Source organism: Vulpes lagopus, chromosome 17, assembly GCF_018345385.1.
Source record: "Vulpes lagopus strain Blue_001 chromosome 17, ASM1834538v1, whole genome shotgun sequence".
In the NCBI taxonomy this organism is placed as follows: domain Eukaryota; kingdom Metazoa; phylum Chordata; class Mammalia; order Carnivora; family Canidae; genus Vulpes; species Vulpes lagopus.
The window spans coordinates 28203156-28219114 of NC_054840.1; the positions used below are offsets into that span (position 1 = coordinate 28203156).

The window sequence follows — 15959 nt, forward strand, 5'->3', positions numbered from 1 at the left end:
GGGGAGAATAAAATAAGACAAAATCAGAGAGGGATTCACAAACCATAAGAGGCTCTTAGTCATAGGAAACAAACTGAGGGTTGCTGGAGGGAAGAGGGTTGGGGGGGACAGGGTAACTGGGTGATGGACATTAAAGAGGGCACATTACATCATGAGCACTGAGTATAAATCAATGACTGATTAGTAGACTGATAAACAATGACCTCTCCCTCTGAAACTGATAATACAACTATATGTTAATTACTTGAATTTAAATAAAAAATAAAAATGAATGAGGGATCCCTGGAGAAATGGCTAATTCTTAGGCTGTGTAATGAAAAATACAGGATGATCCTGGGGCATTTTGCAGTGCCAGAAAGTAAGGAGGTGCTCAAAAGGATGAAGGCATGTCAAAGAGATACAGGTGCCAATGGCTAAAGCTTGAACAAAGTGAGCAACAGAATGGTGTAGTTTGGAATCCAAAATCCATAGTGCTATGAATTAATAATTGAATAAATAAGTGGAGAAGAGATAATCTTACCTATGGAAAAATTTCAAGTAATTTATGCAGGTTCTCTCCTTTTAGGAGGTAAGGTGTAATCTTCCTCCTTGAGGGCAGGCTGAATATTGAATCAAAGTTTGGAAAGGAAAATTGTAGCTTTAAAATGGGGGTGAAATAGATAAAGGGGATCAAGAGTACACTTACCTTGATGAGCACTGAGTAGTATATAGAATTGTTGAATCATTATATACCTGAAACTAATATAACACTGTATGCTAATTATACTTCAATTAAAAAGAAAAGAATGGAGAAACCTGGCAAATGCTCCTTTAACAAAATGATCAAGATTAAAATCACCAGTGGTGTTGTGAGAAATCCATGTGCTCCCTGATATGAAGTGATGAGGAGTGCACTGCACCTCTGTGAGTTTCTTTCCTAAAACACATAACTCTGGCCTAATCATGAGAAAACCATCAAATAAATCAAATCAATACCATTCTGCAAAACACTTGACCAGTACTTCTAGTTCTGTCCAGGTCATGAAAAACAAGAAAAAACTGAGATCTTGTCATGGACGGGGGGAGCCTAAGGAAACATGATAACAAAATGCAGTGTGGTCTGCTGGACTGGATACTGGAACGGCGAAAGAACGTTAAAGAAAGGACTGGATATGTTAACTACCTAAAATTTAAATAAAAATTATAAACTATAAAAAAAGAACTGGAAAACCTGGACTTTAGTTCACTGTAATATATCAATATTGGCTTCTTTGTTTTGTGAAATGTACTATAGTAATGTGTAGTAACATTGGAGAAAACAAACTGGATGAGGAATATACAGGAACTTGGCAACTTTTCTGTAAATCAAAAATTATTCCAAAATAAAAAGAGTATTCATAAAAGGTTTGTGCAAGTATATTTATAATAGCCTTACTCATAATTACCCCCAACTGAAAAAAATCTAGGCGTTCATCATTAGGAGAATGGCTGAACAAAGTGTGTTACTTCTTAGCAGTGTAAAGAAATACGCCATTGATACTACAACATGGATCAAAAATATTATGCTGAGTGAATGTTCTACATCTTGAGAGTTTAAGTTAACCAGATGTGTGTGTATATAAAAACACAAGTTTTATTTATTTCCTTGTATATAAATTTTAGCTATGTAGAAAATAATGTAAAGAAAAGTAAACATATGTGTGGTGAAGTATTTAGGGGGAGAGTGTATTGATTCTTTCAATTTATTTTGAAATGCATCGACATAGATTGATGAATGAATAGACAAGTGATAACATAAGAACAGTAGAAACTTAATGGTACGGTCTAGGAAACATGTAGATGAAGGGGATATTGGTGCTCACTGTAAAATTACTTTAGTTTTTCTGCATGTGGGAAACATTTCAAGATGAGTTGTTGGAAATAAAAGATTACCTTAACCATTGAGAGACAATGGATTTTGGGAGAACAAGAGTGGAAGTGGGGAGATTGTTGAGGAAACAGCTGTGTTAGTGCAGTGAGAAATGATGACAGTCTGAATTGGAGTGGTGGCAGTGGGGATGGAGAGAAGTAGAATCAATATAGACTTGGGGATAGAAGTGAGAGACCGTAGTGATATACTGGAGGTGGAAAGTAAGGAAGAGGAAGGAATCAATAGAAGTGGAATTTGATTTCGTACAGCTGGATATATGGTGTGGTTCTACTGTGCTAGGGAAGACTGAGAAAGAGGTTTGGAATATGGGTGGGATGAAATTGAGAACTCTGCCCTGTACCTTGTATTAGATTTGAGGCATCTCATTTAAGAGACATCTCAGTGGGACTGCCAGGTAGGCAGTAGGGTATATGTTTGGAGTGTAGAAGAGAGATCTGGGATAGAGAAATACCAATGGGGATCCTTAAAGAGATCCTTGGTATTTAAAGCCATGAAAATGGATATGATCACCTGGGAAGCAAGTGTAAGAAGAGAAGAGAGGCAAGCTTTGGGTCTTGAGGAATACTAGCATTAAGCCAAACAGGACAAGATAAAGCAACAAATGAGATTGAGAAGGTTAATGGGAAAGTGACAGTCATAAAAGCCATGAGAAGAAATAGGGAAGGAAGAGCTTACCTGAATGCAGCCTATAGATCTGGTGAGTTGATGCTAAATGTACCTGTTGGACTATGAAGCATACTAATGACAACAAGAGCAGTTTCTCAGGTATGTATGGCAAAACATACCAAAAACAAAGTTTTAAAACCCTCAAAAAACAGATTGGGAGAAAAATACTGTTCATACATATATGTCACACACAAACATACACAAAAAACACTGTCCATAAAATAGAAAGCATTGCTATAATTAAAAAAGAAGAGACAACCTAATAGGATGGATGGGCAAAGGATATGATACATTTTATTTATTTATTATTTTAAAAATTCTGGTATAATTAACGTGCAGTGTTATATCAGTTTCAGGTGTACAATATAGTAATTCACCAATTCTGAACATTACTCCGTGTTCGTCATGGTAAGCACATTCTTCATTCTCTTGACCTGATTCATCCATTCTCCCACCCACTTCTCCTCTGGTTACCATCTGTTAGTTCTCTATAGTTAAGAGTCTTTTTTTATTTGTCTCTTTTTTCTTTGTTCATTTGTTTCTTAAATTCCACATATGAATGAAATCATATGGTATTTGTCTTAGGATATGATAAATTGTTAGCAGAAGAAATGTGATGCTCAGTCTCATAATTATAAAATTGTCAATAAAGCAAGATACCATATATTTCTCTTCAGGTTGTAAAATATTACTTTATAATATACAGGGTATGCAAGGATACTTCCATATTCTGTTAGTTTTGAAAGAATTTAGTAGCATCTATCAAAATAAAATTGCTTAAATATGTTTTCCACTAATTTTACTTCTAAGAATAGGTCATGCAGAAACATATGTGGACAGGGTTACATTTTATTCACCAAAATGAAAATACCACTGATTGAAGAAGTACATATCCCAAGCTTAGAGATATTCAGATGTGAAAATAAGTATATCCCAGACTTGATGAAATATTGCATTATAAAGATGTTCATTGTAGAATTGTTTAAAAAGTTAAAATTGATGTATAATGCTGAATTCTCAGCAGCCATTAAAAGACTAAAGATCTAATGTACTGATACGGAAACATGGCCACTGTTGTTAAGTGATAAAAATAAATCTGCAAAAGAATAGTTATAATGTGATTCTATTTCTCTAAGAAAAATTAATCTATCTCTCTAGCTAGCTTTAGTTAAAAAAATGCTGGTAGGGCACATGCCAAGCAGTGATAACCTCTTGGGAATGAGGCTGGTATGGAGGCAAAGGATATCTTTTTCTTTTCCTTTATACATATATGTATTTTTTCTTTTTTTATTTAAATAAAGGTCACATTATTTTTGCAAAACCATAAATCTCTGCATATTTTAGCCTGAACAACCTGATTTGGATGAAGTTATCTACTTGGGAATGAGGTAGTAAAAGGGTAGCATCTACCTTAGCATTTTATGATTAAATTTAGTGTTTCATGGTCAGCAACAAAGCTTGTAGAACTTTGGGTTCTGCTTCCAAGTATAGATCTGAATAAATTCAAGTAGAGTTATAATCTAGAAGTGGAATTATAAAAATGGGAACTGGATGATACAGAAGGCTGTGGTGATGAGGTGGAGAAGCAGGAATATTGATTCAAGGCAGACATGTAGAATTAGGAGAATGCACAGACATTTTGTACAAAATTCAACATTGTATAATTGTCATCCTGAAATTCAGGATATAGAGTCCGTGAGATATGAGGAATGGGACTCTGCACGGATTTGGCTGCCAGACCTCTCATGTGCTTGGGGCCTAGAGGAGTGCAGAGCAAATACAGCTGCAGTCATACATTTGGTAGCGCCTGCTAACACTGACACAGCTGGATCAACAGGTTGGCACAGGCTGAGGCAGCTGCCTCAGTTTTCACATTAGTAATGGGGATGACAAATTAGAAAGGAATGTTTAAGACACATGGACAGAACAACACTCATAATTTTAGGAAGCAGCATTGCCATAACAGATCTCCAGTATAAATAACTACATGCCATCTTAATATATACTGGATACTATCATTTTCATTAGTAGGATGACTAAACTATTATAAAAGATAGTCTTTTATAAGGTTATTTAAGGTTATCTAAATTTCCATTATTCTATATTAGTTGAAATTCTCTCTACAAGCTTTCTTTCTCCTCCACCACCTTGGGAATTTAGGCTCACAGAAGTGAGGAGTAAAATGCTATGCTAATTCTACCAAGATAGAAGATAGTTCTAAGAATGCTGTATATGTGAATAAGTACAATGTTATTTACAGTGAATGAAAATAAGTATATCCCATTCACTGCACTGTGCTGCATTTAATGTATTCCATAAAGGCACACACATAAAAATCCTTTCTAAAAATGGTAGTTATATATAGAGAGAGAAATTCAGTATTTCAGTGAAGGAATGTGTTTATTATACTTTGATGCATGGAATACACTATATATAGTCAAACGTATAAAAGTTATTTCTGAGAATAAAATTTTATTGCATCTGAGTAATGTCATTCAGCACACTAATATATGCCACATGTTGTCTTTACACATCTGTAAAATATACCATGTATATGTTTCTATAGTGATAGAAGATAAAAGATAAAATGTTTTTAAGAATACAAAAAGCTGAGGTTCCCTGGGTGGCTCAGTGTTTGGGAGTCTGACTTCAGCCCAGGGCCTGATCCTAGAGTCCCAGGATCGAGTCCCATGTCGGACTCCCTGCATGGAGCCTGCTTTTCCCTCTGCCTGTGTCTCTGCCTCTCTCCCTGTGTCTCTCATGAATAAATAAATAAAATCTTTAAAGAAAAAAAAAAAGAATACAAAAAGCTAGTCTTTGAGACTAGAGAAATAGTCCGTAAGATTAACTATATGGAAAATCACATAAGCACAAAGAGACAAAGCTTGAAATTACAAGATTTCAAAAGTAACAAAACAATGATAAAAAGACATTTTCAGGACAATTGAAGAAATATAAATACAAAATGGTTATTAAACGATATTCAAGAATTTTGATAGATGTGATAATTATATTGTATTTATGTTATAGGATATTGAACGTTAAACATTAGTGATGCATGCTCAGGTAGTTGAGGTGAAATGTCATGATGTCTGCGATTTACTAATAAAATGCTTAAGCAAAAAATATAGATGAAGTGAAGGTGGCAAAATATAAATGTTAAATCAGGATAATGAGGACGTGGGTGCTCATCATATCCTGTTCTGTATTCTTTTTTCCCACCTCTTGCCCCCCTCTATTCTTATAAATTTTTTTATAATAAAAATGTAACAAAATAATGGTAAAGTAAAATTCGAATAATGGTAAAGTAAAATTCGAAAGCAAACAAGGCTACAGGCTTATTGGATAAGCAAAATTTATACTCATGTTGCTGTAATAGAGGGTATTTCAGCCAAGAACACCTCTCATTGCAGACAGCAGAGTTTGTAGTAGGAGATCTGTATCCTGGTATAGGTCCTGGTGTCTTTATTTTTTAATTTATTTTTAAAGATTATTTATTTATTTCAGAGAGACAGAGACAGAGAGAGAGAGAGCTCAGAGGCAGGGGGAGGGGCAAAGGGAGAGGGTGAAGCCCACTCCTCGCTCCGCAGGGAGCCCAGGAACGTGACCTGAGCTGAAGGCAGGTGCTTAACCCCCTGAACCACCCAGGCTCCCTAGGTCCTGTTGACTTTCATCGCTTCACCCCAGGAAGCCTCAAGTTTTTTTTTTTTTTAATCTGGAATATGAAAGTATTAGATTGTTTTATTTTTTTAACCTGGAATATGAAAGCACTAGATTGTTTTATTTTATTTTTTTTAATCTGGAATATGAAAGTATTAGATTGTTTTATTTTTTTTTTAAACCCGGAATATGAAAGTATTAGATTGTTTTTTTTTTAACCTGGAATATGAAAGCACTAGATTGTTTTATTTTATTTTTTTTAATCTGGAAAATGAAAGTATTAGATTGTTTTATTCTTTCCAGTTCTCAGATGCTACAGAACAGAGGCTGTGAACTCCGGTGCCTGTCACCTGCCAAGCAGGTGAATCGCATTACCGGCTCGGTGAGGTGCTTGCCGGGCTAAAGGGGGCGCCTCTGCAGCCCGGTTCTGCCTTGGTGATAATGTGGGCTCGGCTCTTCCTTCCTCCGAGATTAGGAAGAAATACAGATTTTAATGTGAAAAAGGATTTGTGAACGTCAACAGATGGAAAGGTAACGAGAGGTAAAGGTGCGGGCGCGGCGCGGGCCCGGCGGGCCTGAGCAGTGGGAGGAAGGCCAGGAGGGGAAAAGGAAGATCAAAACGCACAGGGACCCGAAGGGATGGACTCCGCTTCCAAATGCCGTCTCCGTCGGCCTCTGAGATTTCATCCACGGATGAAACTCAGCCAACACCACTTGACAACAAAGTCGGGTTCGCCGTGTTCGTTCGCGCCCGCGTCTGCGTGCAGGCGGCGCCTGCCTCGCCCCGCGGTCCCCTTGCCCCGCGGTCCCGGAGGCGGCAGGCGCCAGCGACTCTACACCCTCCGCAGCGCCCGCGGGTACCCGCCCGGGCCGGAAGTTAAGGGGGACTTCTGCGGGCGCCCGGCGACCCCAGCGCGCCTCTGGAGTCGAGCGCTCCTCCAAGTTCTCAACCGGAAGTTTTGCCTCTCGGCCGGAGCACTTCCTGTTTGGTAACTAAGGGCGCGGGGCGGTTGCTAGGGCTGCGGTGGTCGGTCCTGCGGAGCTCTGCGGGCGCCGGGGGTCCCCTCGCGTGCAGCTCCCGGGCTCCCCGGACGCGCGGATCTTTCCTCCGCAGCCTGTCAGAGGTCCCCGATCCGTTTGCCGACATGAGTAGCGAGTTCTTGGAGGAGCTGCACTGGGACGATGGGTTTGCTATCCCGGTGGCAAATGAGGAGAACAAGATGCTGGAAGATCAGGTAAGGGTCAGGTGAAGAAGGCGAGGCATAGGGGGGAGCTTTCTGCTTGGCGGGAATACCCTGACGCTTTTATCCCTCCCCTTTCCTTCCCCAGTTTCATCCCTTCGCCCTCACCCGCCTGCCCTTTTCGGTACCTGCTAAGCATCACAAAATATAAATTGAACCGATAATTAATATTCAGGACTAGAAAGCCCGAGGCGTTGCTCTCTCCGCCCCTCCGGCTCCGTGTTGCCTATTTCCAGCCTCCTGGGCGGGAGAGGAGGGGCTGCTTCCCGCGTCTGGTTTTTTTCCTTCTTCAGAATTCCGCGCGGCTTGCAAAGTACATCTGAAAATGTACTTTATTTAATCTCAGTTTATTCTTTTTCGTAGCAACAGTTGTTTGCGGTTTGTTCATAAACCAACACGTTCTGGTTGACATTTCTTTTTTGAGTTTCTGCCTGGGACATTTAAAGTTGAAAGGGACCCGAAGAAATATATATGTTCCAGAGGAACGTTCTAGTAAGGATGTAAAATGTGCAGCGTGCAGCTTCGCAAAGTGAGAATGTTGTCGCAGAGTGATAGAAAATATTTTTCGGAGTAAGGCATACTTCACATCAGCTTGCAACCAGTGCATAATGGTTGTTAAAAATAAAATTGCAACCGGCTCAGAAAACTCTTAAAAACCTTGAAGAGTCAGTGTAAAGTTCCATCACGTGGCAATGCGTTGTGTTAGAAGCAGGTGCAAGGGGGACCGATGTTTACATTACTTTACGGAATGGAAGAGAAGGTTTTCTTTCCTCTGAAAAATGAAAATGAAAATCCTTCACTGTTTTTTGAAGATTTTTTCCCCCAAAATACACGGATGCATTTACTCATGTCTAAATTAGAGGGCTGCAGTTTTTTGTTTGTTTTATGAAGGGCAACATTAGGGAATATAAGAGATTTAGCACTGAGTACTGAGGAATAATAATATTAAGAAGTATCCAGCCCTGGGTTCAGAGCCTAATTACCAGCAGTGATCATGTTTCTTCTTCTATAAACTGGAAGTAAATAAAATAACTATTTCACGGGATTGTTATATAGCTCTAAGGACATTAATGCAGGTTAAACTTCCATTAAGATGTTAGTTTTTGGTATTCTTGCCATAACATTTGTATACTTTTCTATGCATATAAATTATACTAGCTATTTAAAAAATTACGGAGCAATAAAAATAAGAGTGAGGGTCATAATCACTTCACTTGAAGAAAAAAAATGGCGTTAAAAAAGCAATTCTGGTACGTTTAAGCAATTCAAACAGAACAGAAGGATATAAAATAAAAAATAGAGTGTTCCCTCTTCAAAATACCTACTCTTGACTATAGGCGTGTGACTATCATGGCATTAAATAAATATTCCAGACATCATGGTCAACAGATACAGAGATAGAAAAGACAAACAAGTATTATAAGAATGGAATCCTACTATCCGTGCTGTTTTTAACATAAAAATTTTTAATTAATAAAAATAATTTTACTTAAAAAGAAAGGGATTGTTGAATTTCAGGTACATATTACTCAATTACAACAGATAGTGATTGTTGCTAAAATTATCTTAACATTAGGAAAAACTAAGAAAAAATGAAATGGTTAAATTATTGTTTAAAAAAATGCCTTGTTGGGATCCCTGGGGTGGCGCAGCGGTTTAGCGCCTGCCTTTGGCCCAGGGCGCGATCCTGGAGACCCGGGATCGAATCCCACGTCGGGCTCCCGGTGCATGAGTCTTACCAGCAGTGATCATGTTTCTTCTTCTATAAACTGGAAGTAAATAAAATAACTATTTCACGGGATTGTTATATAGCTCTAAGGACATTAATGCAGGTTAAACTTCCATTAAGATGTTAGTTTTTGGTATTCTTGCCATAACATTTGTATACTTTTCTATGCATATAAATTATACTAGCTATTTAAAAATTACGGAGCAATAAAAATAAGAGTGAGGGTCATAATCACTTCACTTGAAGAAAAAAATGGCGTTTAAAAAAGCAATTCTGGTACGTTTAAGCAATTTCAAACAGAACAGAAGGATATAAAATAAAAAAATAGAGTGTTCCCTCTTCAAAATACCTACTCTTGACTATAGGCGTGTGACTATCATGGCATTAATAAATATTCCAGACATCCTTTGGCCCAGGGGCGCGATCCTGGAGACCCGGGATCGAATCCCACGTCGGGCTCCCGGTGCATGGAGTCTGCTTCTCCCTCTGCCTGTGTGTCTGCCTCTCTCTCACTTTGTGACTATCATAAATAAATAAAAATTAAAAAAAAATGCCTTGTTTCATTTGTTGACGGTATGGATTGACTCCCTACTCTTTCGTTTTTCATTTTTAAGACAAACAAATTAGTTGTCACACTTCTTTCCACCATCTTTTACCCCATTAAAAATAGTGGTTTTATTATTTTTATATTATCAAGGTTTATTTTGTTTTCATTCTATTCAATGTCCTTAATTTACTACAAGTGTTTAGTCTTAGTTTTTTATTTAAATTGATTTAATGGGGATGCCTGGGTGGTGCAGCAGTTGAGCATCTGCCTTTGGCTCAGGGAGTGATCTCAGGGTTCAGGGATCAAGTCGCATGTCAGGCTCCCTGCATGGAGCCTGCTTCTCCCTCTGCCTGTATCTCTGCCTCTCTCTCTCTGCGTCTCTCTCTTAAATTCGGCCTCTCGAATTTTTAAAAAAAGTGATTTATTCTTAAAAAAAATAAATTGATTTAATGGTCCTTAATGCAGCCACTTTTACTCAGTATACCTTTTCTTGGAGTTTTCACTTTAATGGGTTCTATCCTTAAATATTGTTTCAGGAAAGATATATAGTGCTGTGATTTTAATTCCTTGCATCCTTGGTTGCCAATTGATTTCTTGTATTGCCTGCTTTAAGTTTATATTCTTCAAATCATAGTTTCAGATCTTCAAGATCCTTTCTTTCTTCCTCTACTCCTTCCTTTTAGGGTCCTGTGTTTTTTAATAGGGACTAGTTTTTCAACAGGCCCATTTTCCAACTGTTAACTTGAAAATTCCTTTTATTCCTTTACCGGATTGATGCTCTGTTTCCTAGATCACATATCTTCTTTCTTGGGTTATTTCCTTATTTTGATGGGATACTTTTTTGTGTGTCCCTAAGAGGAGTGTGATAGGAAGTAAACTCCAAATCTGAAAATGTACTTTATTTAATTTCACATTTGATGGTTTTGAATGGGTAGAATATTCTGGGTTAAAAATGTTTTTTTCCTACAGAATTTGGAAAGTACTATCTTCTAGTAGTGATGTTGGTGAGTAATCTGATATTAGAATGTTTTCCATTTCTTTGTAGGTTATAATTTTAATCTCTGGAAGCTTTTAGGATTTTGTGTCATTTTTATATTGTGGTTTTTATTTGGGCAACTCTACAATCATATTTTAAAATTTTCAGATTATTTGCTTGTTTTTTTTTTGTAGCACATGGTCTTGTTTTAGGAGTACAGTATTGTTCACAGTCTTGCTGAGTGTATATGCGTGTGTGTGTGTGTGTGTGTGTGTGTGTGTGTGTGTATTAGGTCTTCTTTGTGTCTTGAATTATGTTCCCTTTGGGATCTTTTTGTTTGTTTATCTTGATATCCTTCACATGATGTAAGTTTTCAATAAATATTCTAGTGGTCTTTGCATGACCTTTTTTATATTTAAAAGAGGCAAACAGTATTGTCTGGGAATTCTGTAGTGAAGGAATCATCAACTTGTGGAGGGTTAATCATTATGCTTTCATTGAAAAAAGCAGATGCTTTTGTTCTGGGTTCATTATGCAATCATAAAAGTTATAACTGACGAGGAAAATAAAAGTTATAAAACTGTATGCTCCAAACAACACAATAACTAAATACATAAAAGTAAAAACTACTATAAATACAAGTAGACTTTGACAAAAAAATACAGTTGTAATAGGATACTACCATATTGACCTCCTCAGAATTGGACAGTCCTAATAGACAAAAGTAAGGATATTGAACTATGAATAATGCAATAAAAATAAACACAGAGAGCATATATATCCCTTAAATAAACACTTTAAAGAATATGTCCATAAAACATTACAAAAGTGGATCATTTACTATACCAGAACAAAATCTGTAATACATTAAAAGTAAATGATAAACCTTAAAGTCATATGAAGTGAAATAAGGTAGACATAAAATACTGTATGGTTCCACTTATCTGATGTACCTGGAGTAGTCAGATTCATAGAGATACAAGTAGAATGGTGATTTCCAGGGGCTACGGGGAAGAGGAATGGGGAATTAGGGTTTAATGGGCACAGAGTTTCAGTTTGGAAAGATGAAAATTTTCAGGTGGATGGTGGCAATGGTTGCACAACACATGAATATACTATACTAAATGACACTCTTTAATATACACTGAATATACAACTTTAATATATACTGAAAAACGTTATTTGGTAAAAAGTAGGTTATGAATATTTTACTGCAATTAAAGAAATGAGTGGGAGGAATTTTATAGGCCACATTCTCTAATCATAAGCCAGTAGCATTTGTAATAAATAACTTAAAAGTTATCCTCCATTGTTATGGACTGATGTCCCCTCCCCATTCGTATATTGAATCCCTAATCTCCATTGTGATGGTATTTGGCAGTGGGCGTTTGGGGAGTACTTAGGTTTAGATGAGATCATGAGACTGTGGCTCCATGATGGGATTAGTATCTTTATATGAAGTGGAAGAGCGATCAGAACTGTCTCTCCACCATTTGAATATGCAGCTAGAAGGCACTATCTGTAAGTCAGGAGGAGAGATTTCACCAGAACCAAATTGGCTAGCACCTCAGTCCTGGACTTCCCAACTCCCAGAACTCTGAGAAATAAATTCCTGGTCTTTAAGTCCCCCAGTCTATGATATTTTGTTATGGCAAACTGAGCTAAGACATCCATTTTAAATACTTAGGCCAATTTCTCAGATATATATTCCTGATAGCTCTTCTATCATGGAGAAATTGAAAGGGAAAAAAGTCAGCTTCTAGAAAACAATAAAAGAAGAGTGCTTCACACCTACATTAATTGGAAATATAAAAAATCTTACTTAGACAAAACTTATAGCCTTAAATGCCTTCATTTTTAGATCAGTGTCTTAGTTGGCTTGGGTTGCTGTAACAAAAGCCATAGACTGAGTGAATTAAAAAACAGACATTTATTTTTCAAGGTTCTGAAGGCTAGAAGTTGAGATCAGGGTGACAGCATGGTTGGGTTCTAGTGAGAGCCTTCTTCCTGGCCTGCCCATGGCTGCCTTCTCACTTTGTTTTCATGTGGTAGAGAGAAAGGAAGCTCTGGTCTCTCTTCTTATAAGGACACTAATTCCATCATGAGGGTCCTACCTTCAGGTCCTAATTTAAACCTACTTAGCTCCCAAAGACTTACCTTCCAGATACCCTCACACTGTGAGTAAAGGCCTCAACATATGAATTTGAGGGTGACACAGACATTTAGCCCATAGCAATCAATGTGATAAAAGTAAAGAAATTAAGAACTGCTCTTTTTTTTTTTTAAATTTTTATTTATTTACGATAGTCACACAGAGAGAGAAGGAGAGGCAGAGACATAGGCAGAGTGAGAAGCTGGCTCCATGCACGGGGAGCCCGATGTGGGATTCCATCCCGGGTCTCCAGGATCGCGCCCTGGGCCAAAGGCAGGCGCTAAACCGCTGCGCCACCCAGGGATCCCCAAGAACTGCTCTTAATAAATTTTAAAAGAACAGCAAAATAAACAAAAGAGAATATTAAAAGTAAAACTGAAATTAATGAAATAAAAAGCAAAAATACATATTTAATATTACTTTGTTTAATAAAATATAGGACATAACTTATATTATTTATTTTCTTTCTTCCTTATTTAAAAATTCAAATGCTGGGATCCCTGGGTGGCGCAGCGGTTTGGCGCCGGCCTTTGGCCCAGGGCGCGATCCTGGAGACCCGGGATCGAATCCCACGTCGGGCTCCCGGCGCATGGAGCCTGCTTCTCCCTCTGCCTGTGTCTCTGCCTCTCTCTCTTTCTCTCTGTATGACTATCATAAATAAATAAAATTTAAAAAAAAAAAAATTCAAATGCTGTCTTTTGTACTTCATTGGATTTTGTTGTATACCTCCTGGGTTGTAGCCTCAACTTTCAGAACCACAGATCAAGAGCGTAAGAAAAGATATTTTTGTTTTTTTGAGCTTTCATATTACTTTGAGGGGTGACATATCTTAATTGTCCTGAGACTCCATCTTGTAATTTCCTAAACTTTTTTTTGTTAGTTTGTTTTTTAATTGCATTGTTTTGTTTCTACTCAGGGTTCTAATTCAGTAACACACGAAATACATTAAGAAATAGGGTCTAAGGGATCCCTGGGTGGCGCAGCGGTTTGGCGCCTGCCTTTGGCCCAGGGCGCGATCCTGGAGACCCGGGATCGAATCCCACGTTGGGCTCCCGGTGCATGGAGCCTGCTTCTCCCTCTGCCTGTGTCTCTGCCTCTCTCCATCTCTCTGTGACTATCATAAATAAATAAAAATTTAAAAAAAAAAATTAAAAAAAAGAAAAAAAAAGAAATAGGGTCTAAGCATGTGAGAGTTAGTTGTACTGTTCAGCTTGCCCTAAATCTGTTGGTTTTTTTTTTTTTTTTTTTTTTTTAATTTTTATTTATTTATGATAGTCACAGAGAGAGAGAGAGAGAGGCAGAGACACAGGCGGAGGGAGAAGCAGGCTCCATGCACCGGGAGCCTGATATGGGATTCGATCCGGGGTCTCCAGGATCGCGCCCTGGGCCAAAGGCAGGCGCCAAACCGCTGCGCCACCCAGGGATCCCAAATCTGTTGGTTTTGCATAGGAGTTCAGGGAGGAGCTATTATACCTGGTGTGCCACTACTTTTCAGATTTATGGTTTGTTTTCTGTGTTTTTGTTATATCTGTTACTATGGTTTTGTTTGCTCTAGAGATCTTGTGGTTTAATCATGCAATAAAATCTCATCTTTTCCCTTTAAGTACTACTGTATGAAAATTGCATTTTAGCAGTGGTCCCTGAGCGATTTCTGAGAAATCTGAGAGATTTCTATTGTCTTAATATAGTGCTAATTTTCCCACAGTAATCTCTAAATTATCATATATATTAATTACAGTTGTCAAAGCTGCAGGAGGAAAGAGCAAGTTTGCAAGATCAGCTTCGTGACTATGAAGATCGAATTAATGCTATGACTTCTCACTTTAAAAATGTTAAGCAAGAATTTTCATTTACACAGGTACAGTAATGTTGATATTCATGTTGATTATGCCATATGTAGTCATGGAACATTTCATACTGCATTTATATCTGTGATTTTATTTTATTTTATTTATTTATTTTTTGTGATTTTGTTTTAGAGATACAACAGGAAACTTCATAGCTAAACTATTATTAACATAACCTTGAACCTGAAAGTAGGTAAAAAAAAAAAAAAAAGGCTTTGAGGAACTCACTACTGCCACCAAGTTCAGGAAAAACTAATTCATTTGAAAGAAGAAATCATTCAAACAGTCTAGTAATATTAGGCATCAGATTATATGAGAAGGGTTTAATGATGGCAGTGAGAAATGATTTTAAGCCAAAATAGACCTAATATAACATATGATAGAATTTCTGCCTCTTTTTTACTTTTTCATTGCAACCCACTGGGCCTTTTTGAGTGGAGGCAAATAGTTTATACACTTCAGAAGCCCTACGGGCTCCATGTTATTTTAGGATCCTGAGATAATGAAAAAGTTAGAGTATACTTAGGATATTATTTAAGATAATCGGGGAAAGGGCAGCCCGGTGGCCCAGTGGTTTAGCGCTGCCTTCAGCCCAGGGTGTAATCCTGGAGACCTGGGATCGAGTCCCACGTTGGGCTCCCTGCGTGGAGCCTGCTTCTCCCTCTGCCTCTCTCTATATATATATCTCATGAATAAATAAATAAAATCTTTGAAAAAAAAGATAACTGGGGAAAGTATAATCCGTTTTAGACATAAGCTTCTGTTTTATGGACAGTCTATGTATGTGCAGAACATCATTCCCTAATGATGCCCAGCAAATCAGCTCAGCAAATCAGCACTGGAGAGATTACTAACTTCCATTTCGGACTATTTTTTAAAAAATGCGGGGATCCCTGGGTGGTGCAGCGGTTTGGCACCTGCCTTTGACCCAGGGCGCGATCCTGGAGACCCAGGATCGAATCCCACGTCGGGCTCCCGGAGCATGGGGCCTGCTTCTCTCTCTGCCTCTCTCTCTCTCTCTCACTGTGTGCCTATCATAAAAAAAATAAAATAATAAAATAAATAAAAAATAAAAAAAAATAAAAAATGCATCTACCTTTCTTTGAAAGGTATGTAATTCTTAAAAGTGAACCAAGCATGTTTTTAATACCGATTAATAATTAATACAGATAAGTAGCTATTTTATTGTGTACAAGTCTTATTAGGAAGCTACAAATTTAATGAACTTTTAA

At 37.7% G+C, this 15959-nt stretch overlaps 1 protein-coding gene across 1 annotated transcript in view; it reads left to right on the forward strand.

Moving 5' to 3' along the window:
- The first annotated feature begins 7268 nt into the window (after positions 1-7268).
- Positions 7269-15959, forward strand: part of CCDC39 (coiled-coil domain containing 39) — a 44667-nt gene continuing 35976 nt past the window's right edge. Inside the window, exons 1-2 of the mRNA XM_041731819.1 lie at positions 7269-7470; positions 14619-14738. Of these exons, the coding sequence (XP_041587753.1) occupies positions 7381-7470; positions 14619-14738 (210 nt within the window). The 5' untranslated portion in view covers positions 7269-7380. The remainder of the gene's footprint in view (positions 7471-14618; positions 14739-15959) is intronic.